The sequence below is a fragment of the Sitophilus oryzae genome, unplaced genomic scaffold (assembly GCF_002938485.1).
Source record: "Sitophilus oryzae breed Bouriz unplaced genomic scaffold, Soryzae_2.0 scaffold_1082_pilon_pilon, whole genome shotgun sequence".
NCBI lineage: Eukaryota > Metazoa > Arthropoda > Insecta > Coleoptera > Curculionidae > Sitophilus > Sitophilus oryzae.
In genome coordinates, this window is record NW_022145707.1 from 272,665 (window position 1) to 289,492 (window position 16,828).

General features: G+C 30.6%; 1 protein-coding gene across 1 annotated transcript in view; it reads right to left on the reverse strand.

Moving 5' to 3' along the window:
• Positions 1 to 1,664: 1,664 nt before the first annotated feature.
• LOC115880684 (protein mesh-like) overlaps positions 1,665 to 16,828 on the reverse strand; it is a 35,380-nt gene continuing 20,216 nt past the window's right edge. Inside the window, exons 11-12 of the mRNA XM_030897972.1 lie at positions 8,721 to 8,892; positions 1,665 to 2,169 (exon numbers count right to left, since the gene is read on the reverse strand). Coding sequence (XP_030753832.1) covers positions 2,004 to 2,169; positions 8,721 to 8,892 — 338 coding nt within the window. The 3' untranslated portion in view covers positions 1,665 to 2,003. The remainder of the gene's footprint in view (positions 2,170 to 8,720; positions 8,893 to 16,828) is intronic.

Genomic DNA, 16,828 nt, shown 5'->3' on the forward strand with positions numbered 1-16,828 from the left:
AATTATATTTTTAGTAGAGCAATCTACACTAATATGAATAAAATTAATTTCGTATTTTTTTCTGTTAGCAAAATAATTGAATTTATAGATAAACATGCAGAATGTGGGTATGGTAGGAGGTGGCAACGTTGCATTCTCTCCGACACTCTCTATGCCCGGTAAACGAATTTCCCGGGGAGTGAACAGTGGCACTCAAAAGTTTTTCAACATTTTCCGGAAAATGTCAAGAAAAATATAAAATTTTCAACATTTTTTTTTCGCAAAAAAAACCTCATAGGCGTGTTTCTGGGGTTGAACTATACTACCAGTTCAAATATCTGCACTTATTTTTGGGACACCCTGTATAATAATTTATTAATTATATTTTTATTTTAATTTTATTAATTATGATTAATAAAATTGCCTTTATCTCATCAAGAAGGGCGAATTCGACAAAATATCAAGAGATAACTTTTAATTGGCATTAAACGGCCTACACAATTTTGATATCAAAAGAAAAAAGTCAGTAGCGCACATGTTTTTTTTGAAAAATATTCTGGTGATAAATTATATGCGCGTCCCTGATGAATTTATCGACACTTTTTTAGCATTAAAATATGTAGTAGATAAAAAATATGTACTTGTGATACATCTGAGTTGCACACCACATTTGTGAATTTTTGGATAAAAGAAGGATGGATTGGATTGGAAGTGGTGGCTTACTACGATGTGACATAAGTGATGTTCTAATATTATCAGGGATGTAATTCAGAGGAATATAAAATTCGGTAGATTTTTTCTTTATTCAATTTTTTTAGTAAAAGTTTATCTTTTCAATTTTAATATAGGAAACCGTATTTATTAACATAAATCAACAAGAAATCAAGTGATATAGAGCATTTTCGGAACACTGAGTTATTCTGTAATTTTTGGTTCTACTTTCTAAACTTTAAATTATCTTTCTTTGTAATATGGATCGCAAGTATACTATAAAAGCTCACAATGAAACTAAATGTAATTTTATTATTTTATATTTTATTAAACAAAACAATTAATAAAATAATACAGGCTAATATTAAATTTTTCATTCTAAAATAACTAAACAAGAAAAAAGTTAGTCGTTACAATATATTTTTAAAAAAACCAAACGTCTAGAATAAATTTGTACTTCTAAAATCTGTATAAATAATTTTCGGAGCTATTCTAAACATAATGTATATACAAAAAAAAGCTTAAAATACTAAAAAAAGTTAAAAATATTTTAGAGTAATAAAAATATTTCAGGTAAATACTAACTAATACATAAAATGATGAATAAACATGTTTAAGTCAAATGTTTCTAAATAATGCTTAAATATAATCAATAATGTGCCCAAATTCAAGAACACAGAATAATTTTAACAATGCACTTGATTCTCTTATGAGTGACTAAACGATATTTTCATATTTTTTTAATACAAATATTTTCTATAAATAAAAACTATATGCTTTTGGACACAACTGATTTAGTACGGTAAATTTTACTATAAAAGATTCGAATTCAGATGTTATTAATTTTAGATGATTTATGAATGTTATTAGCGTTTTTGAAAAAAATATAAAAAAGTTCTATAAAAGCTGTATGAATTACTAGAGCCTTCCATTGCATCTGTCGCATAGAATTAAAATACTTGCTTTGCTGGATTACTATATTTTCTTTAGTCAGTTATGATATTTTGCTGGTGTTGATGTATTTCACACTATAAATTATTATTTATAATAGAAAAGAGTATAAATAGTTCATAAGTTTCTCTCTTATAAAAGTATAAGTAAAAGTAACTAAACTCTATCAATTGTTGACTGAATATGACATTTAACAGATATAATAAATACATTTTCGCATAAATTGCTTGATATAAATGATTCAAAATATTTTAGAGACTATTATTTCTAAAATTAGGTTCACAGTGTATCAGTGTCCACTAATAACGATGGATTTTATGTAATATTTCTTGTCATATCACTAAAAATAATATTAATTCTATCTAATAGATTTCTGATTCTTTCCCGTTGGTAGCGGCTTGCTGATTGGTGTTCTGAGGCCGCGTCGGCTCAGGTGAAACCGTCGTGACGTCACTCATTACGTTGCTTTCGGTGTCAGTTTCTTCCTCAGCTTCCGTCAGTTTTTTGGCGGCAGCTTCCTGAGCCCTCCTACATAACAGTAAATAGTTTAGTGAAATTATACAGTATGTCTCCAGGTCTCCAGATTGTCTTTACAAGAGGAGAAACTTTTTTATTATTGACATTTTATGACATATTATATTTTTATCAAGTTTATTTCAAAAACTAAACATTTTATTCATATACTTTTCTAATGAAACTCGCCTTTTTTTTTATTAGAATCTGAAAATCAATTAATATCTCGATTAATATACTGGGTGCGTCTCAAAAGTATATATATAACTTTTTTATTTTTTCGGATAAAAAAACGAAAAATTGGTATGTTAGTATATGACATAAATTAGGATTGATTGGTGTAGTCAATTGTTTTTGGTCACTTCCTGTTTCGCCGGAAATGACTACAACTTTTGATTTTTAAATGGCACCCTCGGAATCTTTTACTTTATTCGACAGAAAATGACATTCTGAATAGAATGACATATCATATGTCAACTTTTGACATTCTCGCTTAAAAAAAATTGTATATTAAAATTCAATCTAAAGAGTCATGGCTATGGTAAAAACACTAATTCTTCATCAAGGAGGCTTGGAAAAATAGATTTGATCGTCTAATGTTCTTAGGGTCTTGTCCTGGCCAGTTAGAAAATGCTCAAATCGTATTTTTAATCATATCTCAAATTTTTCAAATGGAACGAGGGTGGCTCATTAGCATATTTGGAAAAAGCATTTTTTTACGAATAATTTGATATCACACACTTGGTATTTCGAGTCAAATTTGCGTTACGAACCGCAAGTTATAATTTCAAATAAACCATATGCGAAAATGTCAAAAGTTGATATATGATGTGTCATTCTATTCAGAGTGACATTTTCTATCGGATAAAGTAAAAAAATACCAGGGGTGCCATTTAAATATCAAAAGTTGTAGTCATTTCCGGTGAAACCGGAAGTGACCGAAAACAATTGAATACGTCAATCAATCCTAATTTATGTCATATACTAACATACCAAATCTCGTTCTTTTAACTAAAAAAAGAAAGAAGTTATAGGGGTGAGCCACTTTTGAGACGCACCCGGTATAGAGTGTTCCATTACAAAAAACACTTTGATGTATAACTTTTTCGGGGGACACCCTGCAGAACTCTATATAATTTTAGAAAGTGATTTAAATTGACTTACATAAGCTCACAATATTTCACTTTAATACAAACTTTTGTTCTCTTTGCAAAAACCGCGTCGTATATGTCGCGTCACGCGCCACCCTGTATAATTCGATTTCAATCAAAATGTCAATGATTAGAAATTAAGCAGAATAAGTATAGCTTATGTATTTCATTTATTTATTTCAATAAATTTACTTAGAAAAAAAAATAAAAAAAATATAAAAATTAAGAAGGAAATAACTAAGAATTTACTAAAATAAAAAATTAAAAGGTAACGAAAAAAAATGGGTAAACATTTCAGTATTTTATCTATAAAACACAATACAGAAAAGGTTTCAATTCACAGTAATTTAATTCCGAGGTAAAAGTCTCTGTGCACTCCACTAACAATATTTTCATATTTTTCTTAATTTTCTCTAAAACGGTATGGAAATTTGGAAAAGTATAAACGGGGCTAACCATACATTACAACAAGCAGAATTGTTTATGAAGAATGAATTTTTCTCAAAATGTCAATAATAAAAGAGTTTTTTTTCCTCTTGTAAAGACAATCCGAAAACGTACTGAAGAATAAAAAATAATTTATTTATTTATTATTTCGTCGGTATCAGGACGTAAAGGAGTAAAGGGAATCTCATTTTTTTTTAATTGTGTAAAAAATAAATCAAGTTTGTAGTCAGAGTTTTACTCAGAGATAATACCCTTGTTTATAATACATATTCAAGTTATAATACCCTTGATTCTAAATAACCACAGACAATGATAATACAACATACTTATTCTGTGATAATAAGACTTATTTTGTTATAAAGAATAATATTTTGTCTTTAACTTTTTTAAAGGATTTTTATACATTTGCCTTCACCATTATGTCAACAATTTTGACATTTGGATAAATTCGAAATATAAAAGAGCGGGATAACATAGCAAGTGAAAATGTAGATTTTTCTGCAATTTTAAATAACTGTTAACATATGAAGGGTCCGGGGGAAAAACATGATAAGCGCCATTTTACAAATTTTACAGGAGAGCACTGGACGGCTGGTGGTTATCAGATTAATTATTTCGGTGTATTCCATATTTTTACTAGGGATACACTATAGGATGTAACAACTTATTGCCCTGCAGAGTTTACACATTTTGTAGGTACCAGACCTAATATAATATTGTAAAATCCTAGAATTAAGAAATTGGCGCTTATCAAGTTTTTCCCCTGGGCCCAAAGATCGCTGAAAGAAGTCCTAGTAATGGTATGTTATTCAAGTTAGTTTTAATCTCTGTCTAAATATTCTAATTATCTAAATTTAAACATTGTAAAAGGTTTTGTACAGGGTGTTCCAGAAATAAGTGCAAATATTTTAACTGGTAGTATAGTTTGACACTGTAGGTTTTTGAATCATTTTAGATTACTATTAGAGCTTGATTTTAATGCATCCGTTGTCCGACGATACGATATTACTTTTATTGGTTGAATTTAAAGACTTCGATTGGTTAGAAAATGATGCAGTTTTTAAATTTATTGCATTTTCGTGCCACCTTTCATCGGATATACGATTTTCTTGTGATTGGTGTCATTTTATATTTTCATTTCCATAAAGATTTCGCTGTTTTAGTCTAAAAGCTAGCAACGTTTTCAAGAAAGAATTTTAAGAAAGCTGGTTCTTTAATAGACAGTTAAAGCACGGCCAAAGACTTAGACGTAAACGTATCGTTTGACATTTGAGAAATTCACTTGCGTTTACGGATACGTGATACGTATCTTTACGTGCCTTTACGTACGTACAAAACGCAAACGTATCGAGCCGAAGGAGTTTCGATTTTCACCCGAATGATGCCGAACGTACAATTTCATTTCACAAACAACTCGTTTCCACAACTGGCTAGTAACTAAGTTATTTCATAAATTTTGGGGCAAGTGTGGGCCAGTGTAACAGAACTGGGCCTATTTTATTACAATAAATTAGTATGAAAATATTAAGATAATAGACTAATTTTGGAATCTATTTAATTGCTAGATCTTAGCCAAAATCCATATGAGGATTCTAAAAGATGGAATCTAATAAATAATCATAAAACTGTGTCTGTTTTCCAATATGTTTTATTACTAAGAGCATTTTAAGTTGTAAGGACTACTTTCTGTAATAAAATAATTTCCATTTATAATTTTGTTCGTTTTTCGATTATTACTTTTATAAATTTAATGTGGAATCAAAGAAATAATAGATATCCATTTTCAGTTTTAAAATTAAATAAATTGTATCACAAAATAATTTAGAATTACAAATGTACCATTTGCGTTACGTACAGCTGGTTCCAATAAAATTGAATACGATTTAAAACATACTTTTATTATTTCGGGCAGTATATTCTATGATACCAGTCCTCCATTTCTCTATTCATGTCATGCTGACATTCTGAAAAAGGTATTTGCTACTTTGTCAAAAGCAAAGTTGTTTTATACAATGTCACAATAACCTTAACATGTCAAAATACATGACACATAAATATACACTGTTCAAATATTCGAAAAAATATGTAAAGAGTCGTGTTCATTTTTTTTGGAACCAGCTGTACGTCAAAATACTTGCTTTGCCTCTTGTTTACACGACAACGCAACGGCAGACGTAACGTAGGTTTCTGCGTTACGTGTCAAGAGATACGTATACGTAATGTGCCTTGCTTTAACTGTCTAATATAATATCTTTTTCTATGTTTTCCTGAACAGAATGCGGACCGTCTGGCTGCCGGTAGACGTTGCGTTAACTATACTGCGCATCATATCTGTTTCAACATCTATTCACTACTGCGCATCACAAATTTACCCTGTATTTTAGGAACTAAAGAAGCTAGGACAAACCTATGTGTAGCATATTTAGTTTCATAAAAACGTAACAAAATAATGTGAAAATCGCTTCATTGTATCTCTACTCATAAACGAGAAATCCCATAAAACACACGAAAATGGGATATCCTGTACAGATGTGATGCGCAGTAGTGAACCGCAGTAGTGTACCGGCAGCAAGACGGTCCGCACTTTGGTCAGGAGAGCACAGGAGACCATAGCAAAATATACAGGGTGGTCCGAACTGTATTCCGGAAACTAGCATATATATAGCAGCATATTCTGCAGGTAAAAATAAGTAAAAAAGTTCGTATAAATGTATGCCCTAAAATGATTAGTTTCGGAGATATAGGTTGTAGAAGTTTCAATTTTATTTCGATTTTTTCCAAATAACTTCTGAAGTAACGTCAATATTTGGATGAAAATTGATATCTCGGAGTTTTTTGACATGAGAAATTTGATTTTAATGTCAATATGACTTCTATTTGTAGGGGGCGCCACCTACATGTAATTTAACTATTTTGAAGAGTAATAACTTTTTGTGCGTACCTGTATAAAACTACTGAGTAAAAAAATATACATTTTCGTGAGTTTCTACGTAAAAAATACGTCTTGGTAAAAATCGCTACGAGCAACCGTTCTGAAGATATTTAGAACGGAAATAGTCAATACATGTCATTATATATATCGTATACACATGTAATATATATTTCGACGTTGATTTTTAAAATATACATTTTCGTAGTCAATATGTTTAATTTACATATGTCAATGACGACAGGTATTGATAATATCGATTCCAAATATCTCAAGAACCATAACTCGTAGCGATTTTTACAAAGAAACTTTTTTTACGTAAAAAACGTCGTAAATGTATATTTTTTTACTCGGTATATAGTTTTATACAATTACGGACAAAAAGTTATTACGCTTCAAATCAGTTAAAACCTTTGAATAAGAAGACTAAGGAAGGAGCATAATGCTATCCATGTATTCATACATGGTAGGCGGAAAAAGCGCCATAAAAGCACTCTAGGGTGGGGATCCTTGACAGTTCTGTTTGACGATTCCTTTGACACATTTGAATTTGATTTGAAATTTTGTGGATTTGTCAGTCTTTACGGACCTTATTTTATGTTATTTATTATTTATTCTACTACTGATAGTTGTATAAAGGTAGTAAATCTAGATGGAAATTGTGGCAGCATTTAAATTAACAGTGACGCTATCGCGATTTATGGAAAAAGACTCTAAAATAGTTGGTTGTGTGGCGTGCAGTAGATCTCGGCAAAAATTGAGTGAAATAATGGAACAACTTTTCGCTAGTAAGTGACTATATAATATACATACGTGTAGTAAACCGATCATTTATGAAATTCACTTAAATTAACTAAATTATATCTTTTTCTTGCATTTTAGCTTTTATTTATTACTTGTCAAAGATTAGATGTCAAAGAATTTAGATACGTTAATTTGACTTACCTGCTTCAGTAGCGTATCGGATGTTTGTGATAATAAATACTTATTATAACTTATCTATTTTTATTAGAATTATATATTTTTATAACAATTTTAATAACTACCAACATTTATTCACAACGTAAAATAAAACAACAAATTATTGAGTCTACCCCACGTCTACCCTACATCATAGTTTTACATTTTTTAAATAAAATTAGAATGACACTGATAAACCGGAATTTAAATCGGCCATATTTGAGGCCCATCGCGGTGTACCTAAGATTTTTGATATGCTCCTTCCTTAGTCTTCTTATTCAAAGGCTAAAACACAAGTAGGTGGCGTCCTCTACTAGTAGTAAGTCCAATTTTCATCCAAATATTGACGTTACTTCAGAAATTATTTGGAAAAATCGAGATAAAAATGACACTTCTACACCCTGTATCTCCCTGAAACTAAGCATTTTAGAACATACATTTATAAGAACTTTTTTACTTATTTTTACCTGCAGAATATGCTGCCAAAGTTTCCGGAATACAGTTCGGACCACCCTGTATATTAAAAAATCAGCTTTCTTAAAATTCTCGTTTTAAAAAATTTTAATTTTTTTCCTACTACATTTTTCTGAATTTTTACTGATTTTCACTAAGTTTTTGAGGTTAGAAAAAAAAAATTAAATGTAAAAGACGTAATTCTGATAGCGGATTCATGGTCAGCGTCGAAAAATACTATAGAATGTGATGGTATGGTAAAAAGCATAGACCACTTTTTTTATTTTGCGTGACAGTGTTATTGATTGCTGCTGGCGGCTCTCAAAATGTTTTTTTTGTTTTGCATTTGTTTTAAATGTTTCCCATTTTTTTTAAATTTTCAAAGTTAAATAACTCGGTTATTACCAATTTATTTTAAAAAAGGCAAAATACGTATATTTCTTTTGGACAGATCTACCATCCATTAAAATACTTGTACTTATTTCTGGGACGCCCTGTATAAACAAGCATACCGATATAAACAATGATTATAAAAAGAGAAATTTTGCAGAAAAAAAATAACATAAATCATAAAAACCTGCTTCGGTTTCATCTAGTACATATTTTAAAGTGTATTTTCTACTTACTTTTTCTGTTCTAAAAGAGCTTGTTCTTGTTGGTCTTCTTCCTCTTTCTCCTTCTGCTTCGACTTAAGGAACATGTACGCCAAATAAGTAAAGAGCAGTATTAATGGAATCATCACCAACAAGATAATTCCTGAAGCAATAGCTAACTGCCTCTGAGAATATTCTTGCTGTCCTAAATTTGTTAAATAAAAATGTATTTATTATTATTAATGATAATAATTTGAATGGCAGCTATGTTTTAGCTTACTAGTTTTAAAGTTCAAATATACAGTGCATCGGGCATCTGTAGCTCCTAGAAGAAAAAAACTTGGAAATTTTGTTTAAGTGCAAACCTAAAGTATATACGAAGATGTATTTCAGGAAAATATTTTAACTTCTATAGGGTGGCTCAAAAAAGTGTTAGTGGATCGGGATGAGTTTTTTTTAATGGAACACCCTGTATATTATTGCATTTTTGGCTTCCTTTCAGACCACTTTACATAATCCTAAGATATGAGTAAATATATTTCGATAGTTTCAGAGATATTAATAAATAAATAAAAAATACATATTTTCCGGCCTTAAAAAAATTATTAAAAGTACAATAACTCTCCTAAAATCGAAACTATATTAGGTATTTACTTTAGATGGTTTGTGTAAATATGGTAGTCGTAAATCATATAGGATGTTCAAAATTCTACGCCAAACTTTCTAAAATATAAAATTTTTTTTTTTAATAGTATGCATATAATTTTTTTATTGGACGGAGAGTTCAAAAATGAACATTTTTTGTATTAAAAGTATTTCAAAAGTTTTAATGGTTTCTCAGATACACGCAGTATTATTCCATATGCCTCTTTCAACAGTAAAATACGGGAGAAAAATCATTGGGTAGCTTTGATAAAAATTTACTGTGGAAAATGCTATATGATATATAAAACTGTGAAACCGTTAAAAATTTTGGAATACTCTAAATACAAAAAAATGTTCATTTTTTAATTCACCATCCATTGAAAAATAATATACAGGGTGAGTTTCTCTATGGGTATCTCGAAAACTACTGGAGATAGATGGTCGGTTAAATGGGGAAAGAATTGCAGTTTTGTGGGGTCATAAACATGCGCCTTTTAGATTTGGCGCTTTTATGAAGTCATGGCCAACTATGGTTTCCATTTAAAAAAAACATATGTTTGTGTCATATGTCAAAAATGAGAGGCTTTAGAAAAAAATCGAAGAACACAAACTCATTGGGGATGAGATTATCTACAACTTTTATCTGAAAACTTTTTGTCTAAAATAGATTATAATGGAATTATGGACAATTTTTAAAATAGCCGAAATTTGTTTTTTTCGAAATGTCTAGTAAGCCATGAACTTTTTCAATAATCTGAAAGGCGCATATATATGACCCCACAAAACTGCAATTCTTTCCCCATTTAACCGACTTTCTATCTCCACTAGTTTCTCCGAGATACCCATAGAGAACATCGTAGGAAACTCACCCTGTATAGGGTGTTCCATTTAAAAAAACGAAGTAAAATTATTTTACATTTTAGAAAGATTATCGTAGAATTTTAAACATCCTGTATGATTTACGATTACCATATTTATAGCAAAATAAGTACAGACCATTTAAAGTACCTAATATGGTTTTAATTTCAAGACAGTTCTTGTATTTTTAATAATTTTTTTAAGAAAGGCTGAAAAATATATATCTTTTATTTATTTATTAATATCTCTGAAACTATCGAAATTTATTTACTCATATCTTAGGATTATGAGAAGTGATATGAAAGGAAGCCGAAAATGTAATAATATACAGAGTGTTCCATTTAAAAAAATAATCCTGATCCACTAACACTTTTTTGAGCCATCCTATAGAATTTAAAATATTTTCTTGATTCGTCGAGTGACACTTCAGTGACGTTGTCACAGGATTTTCTATTGCAGTGTGCACAAATCATTGAACATTTTAATCCTGCTTTTCCGCATCCGCGGGCTTTACCATAGTTGTTGGTTTTGCATTTACGAGATAAAAATGCAAACAGGGATTTTGGAGCTGGATCTTTCAACGTTGTGTCAGTGAGATCGAAAATTGTGATGGACTGCCGAGAAGCACTGTCCTGGCTGCGTCAAGGCGTCACAGCAATGTGGTGGGCAATCAAGAAGTAGACAGACTACAGACTCGCCCAAGAGGGGGCCAGGGGTGAGGCTGTGGCAATGTGAGTAATGCCTGTTTTTGTTCTCTTCCAACCCCATTCTTCGGCATATCACAGTACAATTAATACCATCAAAAATAAATCCTCTTCTGGGACCGATGGGCTAACTTTAAAAATGTTTTCGAATCTGCCAGAAAGCACTCTGAATCACCTAACAACTTTAATAAACATGTCGTTCCAAAATGGTATTTTTCCAAAATGTCTTAAGACGGCAATAATCATTCCACTGCACAAAGGAGGAGACAAAGATGAAGCTTCTAACTATCGCCCAATTGCACTCCTTCCAACGCTATCTAAGATCATAGAAAGGTTGGTTAAAAGCAGGCTGGTATCTTTTCTGTTTAAGTACAAAATACTTACTGAATATAAATTTGGATTTCTAAGCAACAAGTCCACAAATGACGCTATGTTTTCCCTCCTTAATAAAGTTTACTCCAGCCTAAACAACCATCATTCTACAGCAACAATTTTCTGTGATTTTTCTAAGGCGTTCTGATTGTGTAAATCATAAGATCCTAATTAATAAACTGCAGCACTATGGGTTCAGGGATCATCTCTCGAATGGTTTAAGTCGTATCTGAGCAACAGAAGTCAACTTGTGAGGGTGGATACCACGTTGTCTTCTAGCAAGCCAATAGAATGTGGAGTACCACAAGGCTCAGTACTAGGCCCTATTTTGTTTCTTCTTTTTATTAACGACATTGCTAACATAAACATCAGTGGCAAAATATGTCTTTTGCGGACGACGCTAGCTTCACTTGGAGCAACAAGGACATCGCGGCACTTCATAGGATTATATCAAATGACTTAATCACCATTAAATCTTGGTGCGATTCGAACCTCCTGAGTCTCAACATTTCTAAAACTAAGGCTTTGTCGTATAAAAACTCGTTGCAGCCTTTTGTACTTGACAACACCACCATTGACGTCGTAAAATCCGTAAAATTCTTAGCGCTTGTTGTAGACAATTCTCTGAAATGGGACTTTCACATTGAAGCTCTATCAAAGAAACTAAGCGCTGCCTGTTTTGCGCTAAGATCAGTTTCTAAGGAACTTAACTTCTCAACCTCTAGAATAGCCTGTTATGCCCTTGGTGGCTAGAACTGTTTATTATGCACTTTTTGAGTCGCACCTCAGGTATGCCCTTCCATTCTGGGGTGCGTGTTGTGCGGCTCAATTTGACCGCATTTTCAAGTTCCAGAAGAGAGCTGTTCGATATTCACTGGGACTAAATAGCAGAACTCATTGCCGGGGCTTTTTTAGAGAATTAAAAATATTGACTCTTCCTTCCTTATTTATATTTGAATCCGTTTGCCTAATACGTAAACATGTATCAGCTTCTCAAGAAAGGCCATCTCACACTTATCCACTCAGGAACGCGGAGCAAGATCTTTATCTACCTACCCCACGCTCAGAGTTAGTTAAAAGTTCAATATTATACAACTCGAAAAAAAATGCACAATCACCTGCCATTTGAAATCAAATCCATAACATCATTTTTTTTTCATTTCGCAAAGCATTGAACTCTTATTTACTAGACAAGGCTTTCTACGCCGTAAATGAATTATATTTGAATTGAAAATCGAATTTGATCTTGAAAACACTGGTCTAATGTTTGCTATTGCTATATTTACTAATGACATCGAAATTAATTTATTTAGAGGTCATTGATATTTTGCTATAAACTGGCTAAATATTTTTGAATATTATTTTAATTTTTTTTTTGTTCTTTTTGACATTGTAAACATTTATATATGTTTATTTTAACAATAAGACTGACAATATTATTTGTATAATGTTTTGTATTATCTTTTGTTTGTTTGTTTGTGTACCTTGTCTTTTTTTACTTTGTTTGTTAGTTTACCTTTGTCCACAAATTGAAAATTTTTTGACAATAAAGGCATTTATTTATTTATTTATATTTGGTACAACCAGACCAATGCTGAACCTGGTGGTAAGTTCGCAATGTTTCATGACAAAATTGAAGAAACTAAACTAAAACTAGTTTTAGTGAACCCTAATCGACATTTGATTTCGGAAAATCGACTATACATAATATATCATATTTTACGAAAAATTGTAGTAACTTTAGTAGTACATAGTACGTAGTACGTTAGTACATACTTTAGATTTGCACTTACAGAAAATTTCCAAGTTTTTTATTCTAGGAGCTATATACAGTTGCCCGACGCACTATTGCCGAACCCTGTATAAAAAGAATCAAACTATGTTGATCATGTGAATTTACTTCTTTGAAAGAAATTTATTTGAATTTGGCAGAATATAGAATCAGATTGACTAAGTAATATAGAATAAAAATTTTCAATATATTTTTCGGTTCTTTTTGTACTTAATCCCAATTTTTTTACATCAAATAATAAATCTTTTTTCTATTTTTTTATCAAAAATTTTAAGGACTATCAATAAAAGAAAGGTACTATTCCACAAACTAGGAATATACCTTGCAAGTACTCATACCCTTCTTTATAAGAAAATGCTAATATATTCCTAGCATGTGAAAGACCTTATTCTTAAAATTATGTTTCACCACTTTATTGATAACTTATATACAAATCTATTTTAATATTCCCAGTATAAAATAATACTAAAAATTAACATAAAACATTTTAACACAATAAATATTTAAGTGAAATACAATAATTGTCAAAAACAGACAGTAAATTTGGCAATTTATCTGGATGTTTCACATGCTAGGATTATTTTGTTCGTAATTACGTTACTTTTTAACAATTCAGTATAATTTATATTACCTAGCATTCCTTTGAAATAAACTTTGAATATCATGTTTTTAAAAACAATATATTATATTAATTCAATTTGAAGATTTTTTTAGTTCAAGAAATAGAGCCTGTTCATTTTAATGAGAACGAATTCAAACTTACAGAGAATACCACTAATGATACTTTAAAAACGTTTAAATCAGCATAACATTTTTGGAAGATTGCATTTTGATTTGGGTAGGGTTGGTAAAATCTTGGTTAAATCTTCAAAGTACCCTCTATGAAATAAAATAAAGAAAATTTATCTTTCTTAACAAATTTAAAGCTTCATTCAGAACCTCGCAATTAGTGGAATAAATTAGTGGTTTCAATTAGCGTAGAAGTTTGTTCCTTTAATTTCAATGTAAGCATTCAGAACGTCAAAACTAGCAGTAGACATTTTCAATTAGTAGAAAAAGTTCTCAAATTATTTAATTTCCCACTAATTATACTTCAAAATTTGCGAGAAATGTAATTTTGGCTTTTGATTATCTTCCGTCATGAGAAATTGTGGTTAGGAATTAAAACTGGATTGTTTTGTAAGCTAAATTTTGGTTTCCTCTTTGGATACAACCCTATACAACTGACTAACGCAAACTGTTGCTGGGATATTCTATTAATTTTAATTGTGTTTTTTAAACATTGTGAACGATCGTAAACTAAAAAGTATAAAGTGTAATTGAAACCACTAATTTATTCCACTAATTGGGAGGTTCTGAATGTAGCTTTAGGACCATTACGTCTTCCGGAAACTTTCAGTAGAACTGGCAGCATATTCTGCAGATAATAATAAAAGCTCAGAGTAGTATGTCTTGTATCGTTAGTTTCGAGATACAGGTGTAGAAATTTCATTTTTTATTTCGATTTTTCCAAAATACTTATGAGACGTCTCATATTTGATGAAAATTGGTGTGTGATAGAGTTTTTGATATGAGGAATTTGATTTTCATATCAACATGACTCCTATTTAGGGCCACCACATATATTTTTAACTGTTTTGAAGAGTAATAACTTTCATCCGTACCTGTATAAACTATTGAGTAAAAAAAATATACATTTACGACTTTTTACGTAAAAGGTCCCTTAGTAAAAATCGCTACGAGTAATGGTTCTCGAGATATTTGAGTCGTAATTATCAATACCTGTCATTGACATAAATTAAACATGTTGACTAAATAGTTATTCGACTGAAATCATAAATTTGAAATGTTTTTGTGCCAAAAGTTCAACAAAAACTGTTTTATCATATCATTTTTTCGCAGAAAAATTTATGATTAATTTAAAAAAATAAAAATTTCACAAATTTATTGTTTCAGTCAAATGACTATCTACTCAACGAGTTTATATATTTTTGTCAATAATGACATGTATTGACTATTTCCATTCTAAATATCTTGAGGACGGTTGCTCGTAACGATTTTTACCAAGAGACATTTTTAACGTAGAAAATCATGAAAATGTATATTTTTTCACTCAGTTGTTTCATACAGGTACGGACGAAAAGTTATTACACTTCAAAACAGTAAAAATACACGTAGGTGGCGCCCTATACAAGTAGGAGTCATATTGACATCAAAATCACAAATTTCTCATATCAAAAAACTCCCAGACACCAATTTTCATCCAAATATGGACGTTACTTCAGAAATTATTTAGAACAAATTGAAATAAAAATGAAACTTCTACACCCTGTATCTCCGAAACTAAGCATTTTAGGACATACATTTATACGAACTTTTTCACTTATTTTTATCTGTAGCATATGCTGCCGAAGTTTCCGGAATACAATTCGGACCATCCCGTATATCTAAAAAATCGATCACGTTGAAATGTGGGGTAAAATTTTGAACCTTTTTAGAGTATCTTTTATGTTGGTCTAATTTGTAATTCCTACAGTTTGAAAGGAGTTAAGAGTTTAGTGCATTAAATCATGATGAGTTTTATTAAATCATGATAAATAAATCATCATGAGTGTATTAAATCATGATAAGTTTAGTGTATTAAATCATGATGTATTAAATCATCATGAGTTTAGTGTATTAAATCATGATGAATAAAACACAATATTCAAGGTTAAAATTAGGAATTGAATATACAGGGTATCCTATTTTTGTGTGTTTTATGGAGTCTCATTTATAAGTACATTTACAAAGATGCGGTTTTCAAATCGCTGTGCTACTTTTTTTATGAAACTAAAAGATGCTACACACAGATTTGTCCTAGCCTTCTTGATTTCTGAAATACAGGGCGATTTTGAAAATGTTGCATTGGTCGGCTCCCTTCGTATCTTAGTAATCTTATAACTTATTGAAAAGATGAAAATTGAGCCTCATAGAGTATTTTATGTAGAAACCAGTGACATATGTAAGTAGTTCTTCACTGAGAGCTGTTAGTTTCAAAATATGACTAAAACTTTTTTTTAAATGGGACATTCTGTATATTATTTTTTCCTTTGTCATGAGCTTTTTATAATAAAATATATGGTATACTTATGTTTATAGACAACGTAAAAATATGCAGTTTCTAACTTTTTCACGTAAATAAACCTAGCTTAAAAGGTTTTAATTTTTAACTCTATGTTAAAAGGGCGTTGTCATTTTATTTCATTTAATTTAACCAGGTAATTTTGCTTGTATTTTACGTAGAAACCAGTGACGTAGTCAAGAACTAGTCTTCGCTGGGAGCTGTCATTTTTGTTCATTTCTGAGGTTTCAAAATACAACTAAAACTTATTTTTTGGGACACCAATGTTTTTTGGGACACCCTGGCCACCTATGTTAGAAAGTTAAATAAGGCATTTTTTACCTTGTTTATGAAAATAAGTATAGAGTTATTTTAAAATAGCTGATAACAAGTCAAATCAAATACAAATGTCATATACAGGGTATCCCATTAAAAAAAACATAAGTTTGGGTCATATTTCAAGAATAACAATTCGCAGCAAAAATCTAGTTACGCTACTGAATTCTACGTGAAAAATTCTATAGGATCCAGTTTTCACCTTTTCCATGAGTTATAAGATAACCAAGATACGAAGGGATCGAAAAATACAACATTTTCAATCTCGCCCTGTATATCACGCTTATCACCGCAACACGCCGTAACACGCTTATCGCCGCAGACAGGACTC